The 18,554-nt window shown below is 42.0% G+C and overlaps 1 protein-coding gene across 3 annotated transcripts in view; it reads left to right on the forward strand.

The window, feature by feature from the left end:
- The window catches only part of NRG1 (neuregulin 1), a gene marked incomplete at both ends in the record, with an annotated part of 175,778 nt that extends 171,942 nt beyond the window's left edge, over positions 1-3,836 (forward strand). For all 3 annotated transcript variants that reach the window (XM_080362772.1, XM_080362770.1, XM_080362771.1), the window contains one exon: positions 3,185-3,836. In XM_080362772.1, coding sequence (XP_080218898.1) covers positions 3,185-3,836 — 652 coding nt within the window. The remainder of the gene's footprint in view (positions 1-3,184) is intronic.
- Positions 3,837-18,554: the final 14,718 nt, after the last annotated feature.

Below are 18,554 nucleotides of genomic sequence, written 5' to 3' on the forward strand. Positions count from 1 at the left end.
AGTTCTGGGCCCCTCAGTTCAAGAAGGACAAGGAACTGCTGGAGAGGGTCCAGCGTAGGGCAACCAAGATGATTAAGGGAGTGGAGCACCTCCCTTATGAGGAAAGGCTGAGGGAGCTGGGTCTCTTTAGTTTGGAGAAGAGGAGACTTAGGGGTGACCTTATTAATGTTTATAAATATATAAAAGATGAGTGCCATGAGGATGGAGCCAGGCTCTTCTCGTTGGCAAACAATGATAGGACAAGGGGCAATGGGATCAAGCTGGAACACAAGAGGTTCCACTTAAATTTGAGAAGAAACTTCTTCTCAGTAAGGGTGACAGAGCACTGGAACAGGCTGCCCAGGGGGGTTGTGGAGTCTCCTTCTCTGGAGACATTCAAGACCCACCTGGACATGTTCCTGTGCAACCTCACTTAGGCGTTCCTGCTCCAGCAGGGGGATTGGACTAGATGATCTTTTGAGGTCCCTTCCAATCCAGAACATACTGTGATACTGTGATACTGTGAGTGTTACAGCTTAGTATATTTGAGCATCTGCATGTGAAAAGTGAAGACCATTCTTGCTGTCCTCCTGCATTGCCTGGGACACACCCAGAGCATCATTCTGATATGAGCTGTTTAGATTTTAGGGCAGGGAGGAAAGGAGCACATGCCTTTCTGTTTCAGTGAGAAGAAAGAATGCATTATGGCAACTTCTGTGTTTTCAGAAAATTATGCCAGAGGTGAAAAGTGGCATCATTTCTGTGATAATTCACCAGGCATTGATGGTCTAGTCTGTGCCTGAAGAACTGTGACTTTTGAATGCAGAAGTTAGTTCCCTGGGAATTAAACTAAGCCTCATCTATTTTTAGCAAGTAGGAAATACATGACAGATTATTTCTGAGAAGAGTTGTGTGTGTGTGTGAATATAAGGGGGAAAATGGGAGTTATTTGCAACTAGAAATTACTCTGAAACATAAAGGAATGTACAAGCTTACAAATTACTTCCTGAAGCCATCCAATGTTGCTGTGCTGTCAATTGGTAGATCAAGGCTGTGCTCCCTTCACCCTCCAGGCCCCAAGTATTTTACAATTTTGAAATGAAATAGAATAGACATCCTGAGTTCTTTTGTGTTACCCCTTCCCTTTTTTGGACCTCATACCCCGACACCTGTTTACACAAGCAGAGGACCCTAGCACCTATATTTTAGAAAGTCCCTATCTGTCTTACAGGAGAGAAAATTAAAAAAAAATCAACTCTGCATGAAAGACCAGACTACATTATGAAATTGGCAGCATGTAACTAGTTAATGCTTGCTGGCTGACCATGGATACACTCTGATCCTCTTTCACTGAGCCAGCACAGCTTAACTCTTGTTGGCCATGAAGATAAATCTATCACCTTTTAGCCTTCCTTTCAGGATGGGCTAGAGCTGCATCGTGGACAGCAGCTTGTTAGCACCGTCCCGTTATGGTGTGGGAGAATTACACCAGAAATGTGTGAATGCACAGCTACCAATATGAGTAACTTGACACTGATGGAAACATGCATAGTATGCTAACCACATTTAACTAACATACTCCATTAACTGAACCAGTTCAGCTAAAATTCAGTGTGTCAAGAAGATGTATGTCCAGCACTGTACCAGCTAAGGAAGTAGAAAAGCTTCAGTTTTTCAGATAATGACTACTTAAAAATCTGAAAGGGATTAAAAATTCACTCATGGAAGGAAAAATAAGGAATGACTTCATTTGTCCAATCCACAAACTTATTAATTGCCCTCTGCTCTCACGAGCAACTAACTTGGTTAATTCCCATGCATAACTCCAGCTTTATTTTTTTTTTCCTGTTCCTTGTTTGATGTAAATCAATGTGCCCCTACTGAAATCAGTCTACTCTACTACATGTCAGTTCAGGTTCTGCACTTTCTCTTTTATCAATAACTCTGTTTTAATCAAGTGTAATACTTGCAATAGATTGGATAAGAAAGTTGGATTCAGATTTATTTTGGTGATTTCAGACTCAGATAAATAAATCACTAATGAAAAATTAAATAACTTCATCAATCATAGCCATATAATTTTTCTCAATGTGTCTGTGTAAGAGGTGGAGTTTAGAAAGATTTTAAGTTTGTATATAAATGAAATTTAGGCAGGTGAACTTAAGATGAGAACAAAACAAAGCCAAACTATGCAAAATGTCATGCTGGGCACTGTGCCTTTGATCAGGAGGTTTCAGTCAGTTCCTCACCTGGCATGAATCTTCATGACCCCATGGACCATTTTATAGAGCTCCACTGATTCAAACCAGCTGAGACTTTAATAATTTTTGTCCTCTTCCTTTGTGACAAGTTTTATACTGTCACCTGAGCTTTGTTTTCAGAAATCACCTTTGACCACTACCCTTCCTATAGAAACAAATTTTAATTAATTTAATTAATTACAGGGACAAATTTTGCAGAGCCATCAGGAACACTAGGCCAGACAGTCCTCTCTGTCAGCATTTGTTCCTACTCAAGGACAAATAATGTTCCATGTTTCTTTGTAGATAAACCCACCAGCCAGTGTAACTAGCACCCCAGGAGTGGACCAGCACAAAGCTGCTGTGTTGGTGCTGCAAATCCTCCTGTGACTACCCCTAGTGATTAAATTTAGAAGAATCTGGCTCCAGATTTTGTCCAAATTTTGCTTTCCTCCTTAACCTGAGACACTGATTGCCAGAAAAGGGTGAATCCCCAAGAGATCCGTCCCTCAGTTCCCTTCCTTTCTCTCCTCCTGTCTGTTTCCATGCACCCTAGGTTCTGGTCAAATCCTGCCAGAAGTGCAGCAACCATTTTCATTTTAAGAAAATACTTAAAATGCATTTTGTTTCTGGCAGTCTCTGAATCTCATTACGGGATTCATTCCAGGAAGTTATTCTGGCAAATAACTTGGAGCATCTCCATGGCTCTTCCAAGGCAAAACAGACCTGCAAGTTTTGCATATTCTTCCTGCTCTCAAACGCTTTTGCCCAAAGTCCCAGAAGTTAGTGATTTTGTAGGATTAATAGCAACAGGAAAATGTGAAAAAGTGGAAAGTCTTGCTATATGAAGATGCTGGAGCTCTTAAAGGATTCGTGCCTTTTCCCTCCCAGTCCACATGAGCAGCTGTGTCCACATGTCAACACCACTTCTATGCTTGCAACTTTTTTGCATCTCTTTTCTTCAGGTATGTCTCAGCTATGACCACACCAGCTCGCATGTCACCTGTTGATTTCCACACTCCAACTTCTCCCAATTCTCCCCCCTCCAAAATGTCACCACTGGCTTCCAGCTTAACCATCTCCATCCCTTCAGTGGCGGTGAGTCCCTTCGTAGAAGAGGAGCGACCACTGCTCCTGGTGACCCCACCACAGCTACGTGAGAAGTACAACCACCACCTTCAGCAGTTCAATTCTTTCCACCACAATGTCACTCATGAGACCAACAGCTTGCCACCTAGTCCTCTGCGGATAGTGGAAGATGAGGAGTATGAGACCACGCAGGAGTATGAACCATCACAGGAGCCTCTAAAGAAACTCACCAACAGCCGGAGGGTCAAAAGAACAAAGCCCAATGGCCACATTTCCAGCAGGTTGGATGTGGACTCTGACACAAGTTCTGAGAGCAGCAGCTCTGAGACCGAAACTGAAGATGAAAGAATAGGTGAAGATACACCATTCCTGAGCATGTTGAACCCCATAGCAACCAGTCTGGAGCCAGCTGCTGCCTACCGGTTGGCTGAAAGCAGGACTAACCCAGCGAATCGCTTCTCCACACCAGAAGAGTTGCAAGCAAGGTTGTCCAGTGTGATAGCTAACCAAGACCCTATTGCTGTATAAAACATAAAACACATAGATTCACATGTAAAACTTTATTTTATATAATGAAGTATTCCACCTTTAAATTAAACAATTTATTTTATTTTAGCAATTCCACTGATAGAAAAAAGCAGAAGGAAAAAAAAACTTTTATAGATTAAATATACGTATGTACAAATGTGTTATGTGCCATATGTAGCAATTTTTTACAGTATTTCAAAAATGGGGAAAGATATCAATGGTGCCTTTATGTTATGTTACGTTGAGAGCAAGTTTTGTACAGTTACAATGATTGCTGTCCCACTGTATTTTGCAAAACCTTCTAGCCATCAGTTGTCCTGGCTTTTCTGTGCACTGCATTATAATGATTGGATGTATGATTTGCAAGAATTGCAGAAGTCCCCCTGGTCGCTTGTTGTAGAATCCCCAGAACAATAAGCCCTGTAATGGCACTCCCACCTTACCCACCCCACCAGAAAAAAATGGGGGGAAAAAAGGAAAAAGAAAAAGAAAAAAAAAAACAAAACAAAACAAAACAAAACAAAAAAAAACACACACAAAAAAAAAACACACACACACACACCAAAAAAAAAAAAAAAAAAAAAAAGAGAGAGAGAGAAAAAAATAACCTAGGGAAAAAAAAATATTCGATGAGAAGTTTCATTTGCTTACTGTACATGAAATGGGTTTTGTCTGCTCTCTGCCAGCCAAAATGTTTGCTTCATTGAGCACTGGGATAATAGTAGATCCAACAGCATGCTACTATTAATTACAGCAGGATAACAACAGCAACAACAAAAAGCCATCCTGCATTAAATAATGTTAGAAAAGAAAGTAATACTGTGATTTTAAACCAAATATATTATTAGTTAGAAGTAAGTTTGTAATCACTAGGAGCTGCCATTTCATTATTTTTCAGATATTAATTATTGTAATTATCCCTTGAAACTGGGTTTAAGTTAGCCGAGGCTTTGAACCCGCTACTAAAAAAAAAAACAAAAAACAAAAACAAACAAACAAACAAAAAAAAACATACAAAAAAAAGGGGGGGGGGGGAAACAAGCTTATATTAGTTGAAGTTAATGGGGCAAATATAATAGCAGATATCTGTAACTAAGCAAGGAAGAGATCTAGCTGGAAAGCGAATGCCACTAATAAAAGTGCAATCAGTTTTCACCTCTATTTTTTAATGCTGATTTCTAATAGATGATTTATCTTTTTGTTTCCCTCAGTTTTTCCAACATTCTTCTCCTCATCAGAAAGAACTCTGACAAGCTTCTAACAATACCATTTTAGAGATGCTATTGGAGTAAGGGTTACTTTTGGACACAGAAACTGCTTTCAAGGAATAAATGATTTACAGAATCATTGAAAAGTATAGGCAAGTAGGAAGGACATAGTGGAAATATGGAGTTCAGTTCTACTCAATCTTTATTGACTCCACTATTTGGGGTGAGAGAGGCAAGGCTGATGCAAAGCTCATTTTTGAATGGAAGTACACTATATGGGTTACAGCTGTAGTGTGCATGTCTATTTGATATCAGTGTTTATATAACCAGTGATGGCTATACTATACCAGTAATGAACAGGGATGCTGCCAGTGCTGGAGCGTCTGCACCCATTCAAGCAGAAGGTGTCAGTTTAGTCAGGGTCACTTTGCCTCTTCTCTTCTTTTGATTTTTGTTGTGTGTTCAGTTTGCACAGCATAGACTCAGGATTGATGTGGAAAACAAATGTTTTTCCTAGACTCTGGGGATTCTGAAAATGAGAACACATATTTTACAGGTATTAGTGGACTCTAAATAAGATCCATGTCAAGAGAAAAAGAATTTCAGCCAAACTATACTCATCCTTTGGACCATATCCTGGTCCCAGTTAAATGAAGAGAAAAAAGTCAAGGAAATTTTGTGAGATGTAAACCCAAGAAACTCAAGCCTTGACTCAGTAAGTTGTTCAAGCACATGCTTATGCTAATCACAACAAAAGTTCTCTTCAGCACGTGCTAGACTCTTATTGACACATTCAACATATGCATAAAGTATGCACTTAAGAGTTTTGCTGAACAAGGTGTCCTATTGAGTTGAGACCTGAAGCAAAGTCTAGTAAATGAAGCTGTTTATCAGGATGATGAAAATCACATTAGTAAGAACATGGGTAAGGCTACCTGATGACCAGATTCATCAGAAAAAGAAAAATTTTTAGTACAGGAAGAAGGCAATGACAAAGTTGTACACTAGCATGTTGGTGGTGAAAGCCAAGGGATAAGAAACTAGCATAGCTTTGGGCTATGCAGTGGCTGAAATAGAACTGCTTATTTGAGAAGTCCATGGAAGAGGTGGCAAAGTTTGTCAAACACATATTGTCTGGACTTAAGTTCCCTTTGCTGTCTTTTCTCTAGCTGGCATGTATTTGAACACAATTTGCCTTTCCAGACCAAAACAAAAACTCTCTACAAATTCTAGATACCACACACTCATTTTCATCCCTTTAATCCCACCTGTTAATCTGCAATCTTATGCAGCAGAACATCTACCCTCGCAGTAGCTCCGCAAATCAGTACTACAGAGCCAGGTGGGCTTTCCTCATGCAGAGCACCAGATTCCAAAGGATTTTCACTGTTGAGTTTCCAGAGGCACTTGAAAATCTGCCCTTTCAGTAAGATCCCTGATACTGCAAAGATCTTACAGAACAGACAAGGCAGACAAAGGATGGCAGAGGAACAAGAGGTTTGCCCCAAAATCACCTATCTTAGTGGCAGAATAGAGATTATAACACAAATCTTCTTTAATCTCTTCCAGTACAGATCAGCTACAAGGCCAGATCTCGTTAGAGCATCTGTTATAGCCCAGGCAGATTGAACAGGATGGAAAGGGAACTTGCTTTGAAGTGGAATAAATTAATTGACTACTAACACTGTTGTTATAGAGAGCCAGTATAAAATGAAGGAGCAGTTGCATGCTTGGGAGCTGTACATGTGAGATTTATTCGCTGTAGGTCTAGGGGAAAATGTCACACCTCTTGTGCTACAGTGCTTCAAAGTGGTGTGTAGTCCCCGCTTCTCCTCCCGCCCTGAGTATATACAGCAGTGTGTTATAGGGTAAGTATGAAATTAGGCTGGGGACTTCACATGGACCTAAGAACAAGAATATACAATTGGGGATATGGCTGCCTAAGCCCTTAGGTCTTTGGGAAGAACCCAGCCTTACAGCACAATTCATGCAACAGTGAGTTATGGGAGTTGCCCTGGCTTAGCACTCACAGAAGTGGGAGTAGGACACAGCCCCTCACCTCTGGACTGGCTTTTAGCATGCTGTGAGGGTGCTCCACGACAGTCAAGTCCATATCCTGAAGTTAGCAAGTCTACATGGCCACAGGTTCTGCTGGCAGACTGTAACCAGCTCCTGCTGGCCAAGGGACTGGAGAATGCAACAGCATGGAGCAGAGTCAGCAAGTGCCTACGGGAAAGGCCAGCTCCCCTATTGGGGATACTCACTTCATTACACGGACCTCTGAGCTAGGCAGTCCCAACACACTTGAGCCATCACTGTGTAACCCTTGCCAACTTTTGGCTGAAAGTCATGGCAAGGAGAAACATACTTTGAAGGGAGAAGAAATATTTCAGTGGGGGCAGAGTTGTTCAAATTGCCCTGTTTTCTTTATGTGTCATTTAACATGAGCCATGAGTTTTCCCCATGAATGCAGAAATTATTCCAGGATAAAAGGCTTCCTTCAGGGGTGTATAGCTGCAATATGTTGTGCACAACCTGGTACAGCCTCTCCATTAAGGTGGTGTTAACCATTATAGCTCCACAGAGGTTCCCATGTAAAAGAGAAAAACCCACCCTCTCCTCTTGGCTCAGCTATTCCCTTCCTCACTTGAGCCACCTCAGCAACCCCAGGTTTAAGAGATCGATCACTGCCTTTATCAAGAAAACAGGAAAGCTCCTTCTCTTTCCAGTCCTCCAAAACAACAATGCTGCATCTCCCTGCTTCTCTCACACACATTGCAAGCAGTTTCCTGAGCATCCAGGATAGCAAACTTGTGTCCCCTCAAAGGTCACACTTTTCAGCCTGTTGAACACTTCTTGGCCCTGCAGCATGGCTACTTACGATCAGCTGGGACTTACTTCTAGTAAGAAACAAAAAAGCACCTATGAAATGCTGCAGAGAAGTGCAGACAAAGAACACGGTCAATTATCGTAATTTGTAATTCTCTATTCTATTGTAAATACATCTTGTACATACATGGATGTTTTCATCCTTTAATGTCTTTATAGATCATGTGTTAAATGAGACTCTCTTAGTTTATTGTGTATCACTGTAAATAACGCAACGTCCTTTATTATTTATGCATAGGCATCTAACACGCAGAGAAAGTTATCCTCATACTATATTAAGATATATGTCAAAAGTATGTTGCATTTTTCTTTTTGCTTTAAAAACTGTAATATATCCTCTTTTTCCCCTCTTTTCCTTAAAGAAAAAAAAAAAATGAATGCTAATTTATTGTTCAGGAGAGAAAGGGGATGTAACTGAAAGGCAAACTGTTCAAAGAACATGCTATGGACGCCACAAGCTACTGATAAACTAAAGAATTTATTATCCCAAATACAGCAATAAGTAATTGTTGATTTATTAAGGTTTTGTTATTCATTTTCAGTAAAAGAGGTGCTGGATTAAATTGTTTATGTGTTCTACTGGCCCAGCTGCTCAGCAGACTGTGTCAGGTCACTAGTCACCATCTTTCTGGATCCAAATGTTGTTGTAAAGTTCTTGTTCTGTCTTCATAGGCCACTGTCCCCTGAGTTTTCTAACTCACCCTTATGGAGGTCACTGGCAGACACTTTTGTTCCTAGGTACAATATTTTTAGTTTCGTAAATTTAATTTATTAGCTTTACCCTGACCGTCACCACTCAAGATGGATGGGAGGTGGGGGAGACGGGGCAGAAACAACACAGTCTTGGGGCTGCAAGAGCCTGCTCTACAGAAATGTCACCTCACTGCTCAGTGTCAGTCAATAAAGCAAATCTGATACTAGGAATTATTAGATAACATCACCATGCCACTGTATAAATTGATGATTTGTGTGCATCTTAAATACTATGAGGGTCCTGGTCTTTTTGTCTCAGAATAGAAAAAGTATAATAAAGAAGGATTTGGAGGGCAACACAGGTGAACAAATATCTGGAGCTGGTGAGGTCCAGGGTGCACTGAGTGGGCTGGGTCTCATTAGTCTGGAAGAAAGGACAGATGAGAGGAGATATCACAAAGATCTATGGAAACATAATTATATTGCAGTAGGTAAGAACTCGCTGTTCATTACCTCTTCCAATACAAGAAACTGAGTTGTCAATCCAAATTTCTGGGCAACATATTCAGAAATACGTGGCTCCTGATGTGAGGTGTAGGGAACTTGGAGAACTCCTTGCTTGCAAGAGGTTGTGGATCATAAAAGTTTCCATGGTTTCCAGGGGAGTCCAGATCTTAGACAGTAATCTAATGAGAATTACTAAATCCATGGAAACTACATCAGATGTGGGAAATATTGTAGAAATATTGTGTATTCATGCCCTATTCTTACCCTTTTCCACCTATCTGCCACTCTTGGAGATGGAGCAGGGCAGGTATCTGATCTGGCTGTCCTTACGTAACATTAGTATATAAAGTCATTTGCTATTGACAGGCATTAAATAAGAGAAGGAAAGCTAGGAGTGGGAAAAGGACATAGGAATGGAGCAAAGACATCATGGATGTGTTTCACATCCATTTGTTCCCAGGCCTGGTGGAAACATGTAGGTCAGATTCTTTCCACCTACCTATAGATACTGAATGAGATGCCAAACTGAGGAGGAATGGAGGAACGGAGAAACAGAGAAAGGGTGGAAAGGAGGAAAGAAGGGGATGGGAGGGACAGTCATGGGTTCTCTGTCACCCTCTCTCCCCCATTCTCCACACAGAGGGTGAAGACCTGGAGGGCCAGTCAGATCTTAGGACAGCTTCACTTCCCCTCTGACAACTTCCCTGTCTTGCATGTAGAGGAATCCTGTAGCTGGGAGTTTGAGTGGCTCAGGCTATTTGCCTCACCTGAATGTTTTAGTTGGGTTGTCACCTCAGGGGAAGCCCAAGCCAACATTCCATTGCACTGTACTACTACTGAGGAAAGGAAGATGCTCCTTTTATCTTCCATTGCAGTCTGTTGAAATAGCAAGGGGTTGCTCTGAGAAGTCAGTCTCCTTCTCAGACACCTCCAGTGGCCTTTCTTGTGTGTGAGAGGAAGATAGAGGACTTCTGAAGCAATTAAGTACCATAAGAACCACTCAGAGTGAACAGGACTAAGGACCTCACATCACGTTCAACACAGACCAGAGTGCTTTAGGGAACACATCTTTATGTGTCTCAAATTGCTGTCTCTGCAAAAATATTGTTTGTCACTCCATACTGTCTTTATCCCACTGTTTGTCTCTGCCAAGCTCCTGCCTCTGCATTTCTCTACAAGGTCTGGGACTAGATGGTCTTATGGAACACTACAGGGAAAGGAAGCACACCTTTCTGCACACATTTCTGCAGCCCACAGCTGAGTATGCTCTTAGCATGCCAACTCCATCCAATTATGAGCACATGATTTGGATTACACCTTTCCCAAGTTAGTTCTCTTTATCTCAGCTACAGCTGATGGGAAGAAAACTGTATCAATTGCCTCAAGATGTTGCAGCTAGCACTGATGATTAACCTATGTAGCCCACGCAAAGCAACATGGACTGTGCTCAGGTTATGAGCCTGAGAACTCTTTAGTGACAACAAATTCTTAACAATGGCAACAGGAGCCTTTCGGGGCTAAATCTCATTTTATCATTCAGAAAAAAGACAGAGAGCCTTGGAGATTTTTGACACCAGATTGTTCCTTTCACCTGATGCTGTGACCTCCTTCTGGAGTCATTTCAAAGTAGACCTTATTAGAAAAGTTCTACTGATTACAAAACTGTTCGACATGTCTTCAGACTAAGTGTGGCAGGACAAAAGTCACAAATCACTATTATGTTCCTGATGCCCCCATTTTCACCCATCAAGACAAGGACTTGAGGAAAGTTCCACATCTCCCAAACTATTCTGTGATCAGGGGCCCATGTGGATCTAGGAAGACTGTCAATGGAGTTGAGGACAGTATGGCTCTCCCCACAGGGGGATATTTAGAGCTCTTCACTTTCTAAGCATTGCACAGATTGTCTAAGCCTGAGACAAAGTCATCAGTATGAACAGAATGAATTCCACTTGAAAGCTAGCCCTCATTTTCCAAGACATTAAGTGCAGGATGTAACCTAACTGCAGGAGGTGACCTCACACCAGCTTTAGTTGGGAGCTGAACTTTTAACATAAATGGCAGGTGCTGAGGCTTTCATTTTGTTTCTTCCCATTGGGGACAGCGAGAGATTTCCCTGCACTGGATGTGATGCCCTGGAAACTCAGAAGAGAGGCACCCTAGCAGCAGTGCTTAGAAACCACCGGAAGCAAGGCCACCTCTTCTGATGACAGCAACAGAGGAGATGATAAGGGAGTCATTGCAAGGTTACATGCCCATCAGTTTGTAGAGAGTTCAGTCATTGTTAACAACTGATTAAATCATTACTCTGGTAATGGCCAATTTGGAATCAAGCTTCAGAAGCCAAATATTATGTGGGAAGTATTTCAACTTACCCTACGCATCACTAGAGATAATTGGGTTATGTGTTCACTATGTCTACACATATACAGTCTCCCAATTTGTAGTTAATGATTTCCTGATGTGTACCCAGTGGCAGGAAAGGAAAAATGCCTCAACAAGGCCACTCAGCAGCTGCAAAATTGCCTGCATCCAAGAGAAAACACCTTTTGAACAGCAGAGGAAAAAATAAGTGTGGTATTTGACCTGTATGGTTGTGAAGAGATGGAATGTTTCTTGCTTCACCAGTTGGACAAGCTGGATCACGGTTTGCAGAGGAGCCTTTGCAGTGCCCAACTGAGAAAGGACTGTCAAGGTGGAGGACTGAAGGGACTGAAAATAGGGTCAAGAGTAGCAGTGTGTCTGTTGCCATTTGATTGAAATAACCCTAGACACAACAGGTTGATCCCAAACAGAAAGTAGGTTGCTGAAGATGTCCAAGTTACGGGTCAGATACCTGCTCCTACAGCATCATTACTGGAAAAAAGCAATGGGAACTACAAAGGCTGTGAAAGCAGTAATCCAAAAGTATAGGAAATAAAGGCCACTCACATGAATACCACAGTATAAATTCAGGAACCTGCAATTCAGCATCCAGGTTTAAAATCATCATCTAGTAAAAGCTCTAGAAAACAAAATAATACCATCCCACTGATACAGAAACCATTTTAATAATTTTAAAAAGCCCTGTAATTCTGATTTCTTACCATCTGCACACACCATCTTACAATATGCAACCAAAACATGGAATATTTATCTGGCGGTTAATGATAAAGAAATAAAGCTCTAAGTAATAAAACTCAAAAGAAGAACTGGCAGACCACAGCTATCTTGTGTCTCGTTTATGATTAGTGGCTCACTTGTCATGGTACTAAATCATGCATTCTGGGTCATATCAATGAAATAACAGACAGGGACTCTAATGCTTTAGTCCCTATTACTTTTATTTCCAAGTGCCGACTTCCTTTAAATAGAGCTTACATGGCCTGTTAAAAACAGCTTTACCAAATCCAAACAGGAAATTGTAATTACTGAAGTCCAGGTAACAGATTAGAGGACCGGGTAACGTGAGTCCAGGTAATAGGATTGTCTTCGCAGTAATTGTGTCTTCAGCTCTTTCCTTTATTTGGCTGCCCAATGTAGTCCAGAGTTAATCTGAATATTTCTGTGCCTCTCATAATTAACTAAAATTGCTGTTCTAGGACTTCAGATGTGTAAATCATGTAAACTTCACTTGCTACCTTACAGCTTCATTTGACTGACAAATGCTTTTCTGGCTCACCAATAGAACAGCTCTCAGCTTGGTCTCTAGGTGGCTGCAATAGGTTCTCAGCTGCAGGAGAACAGCATGCTTCCTGCTCCTTCTTTGGTGTCTATTTCACCAGGATCACATCATCAATGTCAGCATGTAGTTTCAGGATGTTCCTTGGAAATATTTTTGATTGAATATCTAAAAGGGCTGAGTTTGTCTGTTTCCTAACATCTTCTCACATGCATGCATCACACCTTTCAGATTTAAGGAAATGGTAAGAGCTTTTGAGGGGGAGCAGAACAAAGGGGATGCTATGAGGTTCTGTCTCAGGAGCAAAAGATAAACAACTTTCCAATTGAGCCCATATTTACATTTGTTACACTCAACAAGCTGTTACTCATAACAAACCAAGGTCATGGGAAATGTGCCATACTATCTGAGGAATATGGGGATGCTAAACTTCAGAACAGAAGCTCAAACCCTTTGCAGTTAAGGAGTGGCGTCCAGAGACCTGGCCAACCTGATAGCTCCAAAAGTATTCAGAGAATTGCTCTAATAAGGTGGACATCTGAGCGCACTGTGGTACATCATGCCCTAGGCATGTGTGGAGGTTTCAAATGTTAGCCATTCTTGGCTGCAACTTGCTTTCACTGATGCTAAGTGCTCACAAGCCCTTTGGCTTGGAGACACCTATACAAGGCCTTCTTCCTAAAGCTGGTGAGGAGACCCAGGAACCCAGCAGTGCTCCTTCCAGCCTAAAGAAGGAGGAAACTTTCTGTATGTTGGCCTGAAACCAGATACTGTGTCAATACTCTGCTATGACAGCCATGGTAGTGAGAATTACTTCAGAACAAAGGCATCCGGTGACTTAGAAGCTGAACAATCTCTTGCACCAAAAAGCAAATGTTTTCCCTGGTTTCTTGGAGTGGTGATGGCAGGAGCTGAGATGATGAAGTGCGATGGAAACCTTCAGCTTGCAGGCTGGGCTAGAGTCCTCCAAAGCCTCAGAGTAACGGACAGCACTTTGACAGTAGATGCTCTCACGCAGTACAAACGTGAAGCCTCAGCTTGCTCCTTGCACAAATGCACTACAGGGTCTTCAGAAGAGGAGGGTGGCTCATACAAGCAGTGCTATTGCTTGCTGACTGAGGTTGAGACAAGGTCACAACCATCCTTTTACATCCAAACAGTGGCATAAGTGTCCAGTGACTGTAATTCTGTAAACAGGTGTCCCACTCACCTGTAGATAAACATTGTACCTATGGGACCAGAACTGTCTGGATGTTATCCACTATCTACGCAAGATGTTTATTTTGCCCACAGCTCAAAACTGCACTCATCCAAATGTAAACTGTCCCAGAGCAAGCTGGGATCCCTCTAAAACAAGAGGATATCCCCTTTGCTACTGAATGCAAAGTGGCAGTGACAGCAGAGACCCTAGCATGCACTGGCCACATGGCTACTTAGCCAGGCTTCTGTAGAGATTTTGAAGTGCAGATCCAGCTCTCCACATTGATCTCCCAGCTTGGCTATGCCTATGTGAACAGTGGAAAAGTGTTCAACAGTTGCCATTTCCAGAAATTGCTAAGCTATCTCTATAGCTAAACATGGTGGTCCTAACTTCCACTCTTGTACTTAGACTAGTAAATTACCCACCACCCCTCACCCCAAGATATCTGCCTTATGCAGTCCAAATACAAAATAACAGAAGTCACGTCGTGTGTGCTGAATCCTATTTCTCTGGAAGAGCCTTTTCCACTCTTGCATTAACAGGATAAATGCCTGAGGTCAGATTCTATAGGAGGGCTTGGGGAAGTACAAAAGCTCTAAAGCAGCTGGGCAAAGAGAATCCCGCTTGTGAATCACAGAATTAGTTGCTCACTTTTAACATAGAAGTGAAGATAACTGAGTTAAAGGCACAGAGTCTTCACTTCACTGAGAAACTTCGCTGCTTTTCTTGGTCTTTGAAGAGTAACTCTTTGCCCTGAAGGGCAAAAACTTCCACGATCATTGTAGCCCTCATTTACATGTGCTGATTAGCCTCAATGTCACTGTTGTTTGGTTATGCAGATGAGCACTCTGCAGCTTTTCACAAGATAACAGATGTTCCTGCCTTCATTCACAAAGCTGCAAAGGTTTGGCAATGGCATTAATAACTGTTTTGCTAATAGCAATCACTAATGCAATGACTGGGATAAAAAAAAGGATTGCTAATGCTATTCATATAAATGACAGTGCTGATGTCACAGTGTTGTATAGTACATAATCTCGTTATAGCTGAAGTTTGTTCCTACTAACATACTTTTGGGTTCTCTCTCAGCTAATTTGTATGAAGTTTCAGCTGCAAATGGCGTATGTTTGAAGTATGAAATACCAAACCCATGCAGTGCCTCTGCTCTTGGAAGGACCTTTGAACCAAATTGCATCTCAGCCTGGTGCTGTTAATAGAAAATGAGAGGAAAATTTCTCAAGGACACTGCTGGCAGCTGAAACACAACAAAGCTGTTTGGAGTTCTTATAATACAGTTTCATCTTGTTCCATGATGGCTGGTGCTCAGAAGATTACTTTCAGGGTGCATGTGAAATAGACCATGACTAGCTTCAAAGATGGGAAGCAAATAGCATCTCTCTGCTGCCCCCATTTCCTGTGTCTGCCTAGTAAATCTGCTTGGACATCTCCATGTGGAATAGGGCAAGAAGTTGGCCACCAGTGAGAATTTAGGATCTTTGGGGAAGGCAGGAGCAGTTCAGAAGGCATAACTGGAAACTGGCATGAACTTCTTGCTAATGAGAGGGAGTAAGAATTCAGCATAGCTATAACATTTTGAAATGCCTCACCCCTGTTAGGGACAGCACCACAGGCTTTTGGGCTGCACATGTGTAAGCTCTGCTTTGAGCCCATATGTAGTCCCCATTCCCCAAACACCTACATGCTGCAGCCAGAGGAGATGCACTTTGATTGGCTCACAGAAATTTTATTCTAGAGAGGCCGTGCACAGCAGCCATCTTTCTTGTGTCTCCTAAGTTAAATGCAACACCTGCTTAGTCATCAGGAGCACATACTAAGAGGAAGAGGAAGAGGAAAACCAATGCAACTGTTAAATTATCCAGCTCCATAAGGTCATAGACTGTCATTGAAAAAGCAGACAGTACTTGCTTCTCCATTGCAAACAACTGTGCACAGTGGCTAGAAACAGCACACTAGAAGTTACCCCTGTGCAAAGCAGGACTGAAGGAAAATAAACATGAAATGAATAGTGCTGTTCAGTCAGCAAGGGAGTCTGCTGCACAGCAGGGAGAGGCCTGCTTGACTCTTGGCAAGCTGAGACCTTCCCTGGCAGAAACAAAATGGCAATGAATTTCTGCAATTATTAGCAGCATGCTCCTGGAAAGTGGAGCCTTTCCACCATTCACTATAAGGATGGAGGAAGAGTAACTTGGCCCATAAACATGGGGCATGTTTATGTGGTCATCCGCTAACAAATCCCAGGCACTGTGCCAATTAGCAGGCCTGTATGATGTCTAAATTATCCTCATTAGGGCATTCTTGCATTCTTGCTGCTCTGACCTTTCCACACGTCTGAGTAGAAACACACCTATCTTCCAAATCTGCACAGAAGTGGTGAATCTAATCCTAAATCTGAGGTTAGTCCTGGTTACTGTGTGTCTAATTCTACTCTAGCCTCAGAGAAAAGAAATACAAACTGCTAGAAAACAGAACTCTGTGTCTGCCTTGTCTTTCGGTCTTTTGCCCATCTAATTCCTTTCCTCCTAGATCACAGCTCAACTCCTGGGTGTCTTAGGAAGCCAGGACACCTTCCCGTAACAACATTGTTCCGTTCTTGCCATGCTTCATTCAGCTGATGAAGCTTTCTTCTTGCAGAGAACTAAGGATTTTCTTTCTGCAGAGAGGTTTATGGCCAATCTGGTAACATTTTCTCACTGCACTGCAGGACCATGGAGTTTGGTAACTGGGCTTCTCTGAAGTGTGCTGTGGGCTTCTTGCAAAATTTGGCAATTACTAGGTTGAAGTTCGACATTGCTAATTTTGTGATTTCATCAGTTGCCACAGCCTGTGGGATCTGCCATGCCTCAGCCCAGAGGCTCAGCAAGGGTCTCTCAGACCATCTTCTCACTAAACAAACTTATGTATACTGCCAGAGAAGACCTCTTATTCTAGCCACAAGCAAAGGAGCGCTCCACCTGTTTCAGGGACAGGTGCTGTGAAAGGTGAACCAAGGTAGACAGGTTCTTCAGTGGCCCACCTTGCCTCTTGGCCATCTCTGTTTTCACAGTTAGCAGCTTACACTTCCTCTATCCTGCCAGATGCTGAACTAGTCCCTCCTGACAAGAAGGTGTCCAGTAGCATTTATGTCTGATACTGCTTGTGGTAGCTGTAATTACTAAAAATGGTATGTCTGTCAACAAGCTGACCCAGCTAAGGTACAAGCTGGGGGAGGCTAACCTACAGCATTGGCACGCACTTGTCTGCCTACCTGACTCTACACCAAATGGAGTCAAAGGTCCCTTGCTCCTGGACTGTTACAACTTTTTGATTCAAAATGTCTACGTACCTACAATTCTAAGAGTTTGTTACTTGAAACTGCACTTAGAAAGAGAAAAAAATAAAGGACTCAGTCATGCTGAAATGCATCACTTGGCTTCTTTTTTAGTTTGTGGTGCTGAGTTACATTCGATGCCCTTTCTATGCAATTGAAAGACGCATGAAAGATACTTGTGGAAGGGGGAGATAGCCTAAACTAGGGAAAAGTCATGAAGATTTTCTTTTTGAGTCAACTTGCATGTTGAAGTGCAGCCGCTCAGAAAATAATTTTCTGGTTGTGTAGACTATGTTGCTGTAGGCAACAAGAGTAAGTCAGAAATTTGATCAGACTTCTGGTCTCACTCTAATGTTGATCTATTCTATCCAGGGCCATTCATGCATTAAAAAAGCCCTGGTAGGGGGCAGGCAAAGTTAATTCCAGATTAAGAACACTGAAGGCTTAAGGAATTAATTAAGAAAGAGTTTCCAGAAGATATAAACAAAATAAAAAGGAAACCAGGGTATAGTTTCAGTTACCCATAGGGCAAGTAAGTCCCTATAGCCCCTTTATTCTGTCTTAAGTGGGGAGGTACCCAGTCTTTGAACAGTGTCAGGTGATTAATTTTGAAATTAAAGGGATCTGGGAAAATAATCTGTGACATCTCCAGTGTTTTACTCAGATACCAGCGTATTCTTCAAGTCACATGGTCTTGACTGGATAAATGCAAGCGGCACATACATCAAAGACATGGGCTGTGCAAATGATTCTATGTTCAAGCTAGATATGTTCAGACCATTATTATAGCTCTGCTTTCTGCAAGATCTCATAAAAAATGACATGCTAAAAGGAGGCAGAGGGACTGTGACAGTAGCTGCTAGTTGTTTAGGTCACAGCAGCTTTATTAGGCTGTTCTGTGGTTTAAAGACACTGACTTAGCTTCAGCCAAGGTAACTACAGGAAGGATTGAATTCAATGATCTTCTTCAAATATGCAGTTACCTGTTGGACATCCCTCCTGTCACCAGTATAAGGAGGGACAGATCTGCTCTCTACAGCTGCAGGCACTGTGTTATTTTGCATCTGCCCATACTTGCACTCTCTGAGGGACTTCAGAATTAGGCATTTCAAGCAGATGGGAATAATCCCTTCCAGCCTTGAACCAACCCAGGTCTATTCAAGACAGACTGACTATGGCCATCTACATTTTTCTTCTCTTCTAGGACTGGGCCACCAGTTTATAGATGACA

This window comes from Nesoenas mayeri (genome assembly GCF_963082525.1).
Source record: "Nesoenas mayeri genome assembly, chromosome: Z".
Lineage (NCBI taxonomy): Eukaryota > Metazoa > Chordata > Aves > Columbiformes > Columbidae > Nesoenas > Nesoenas mayeri.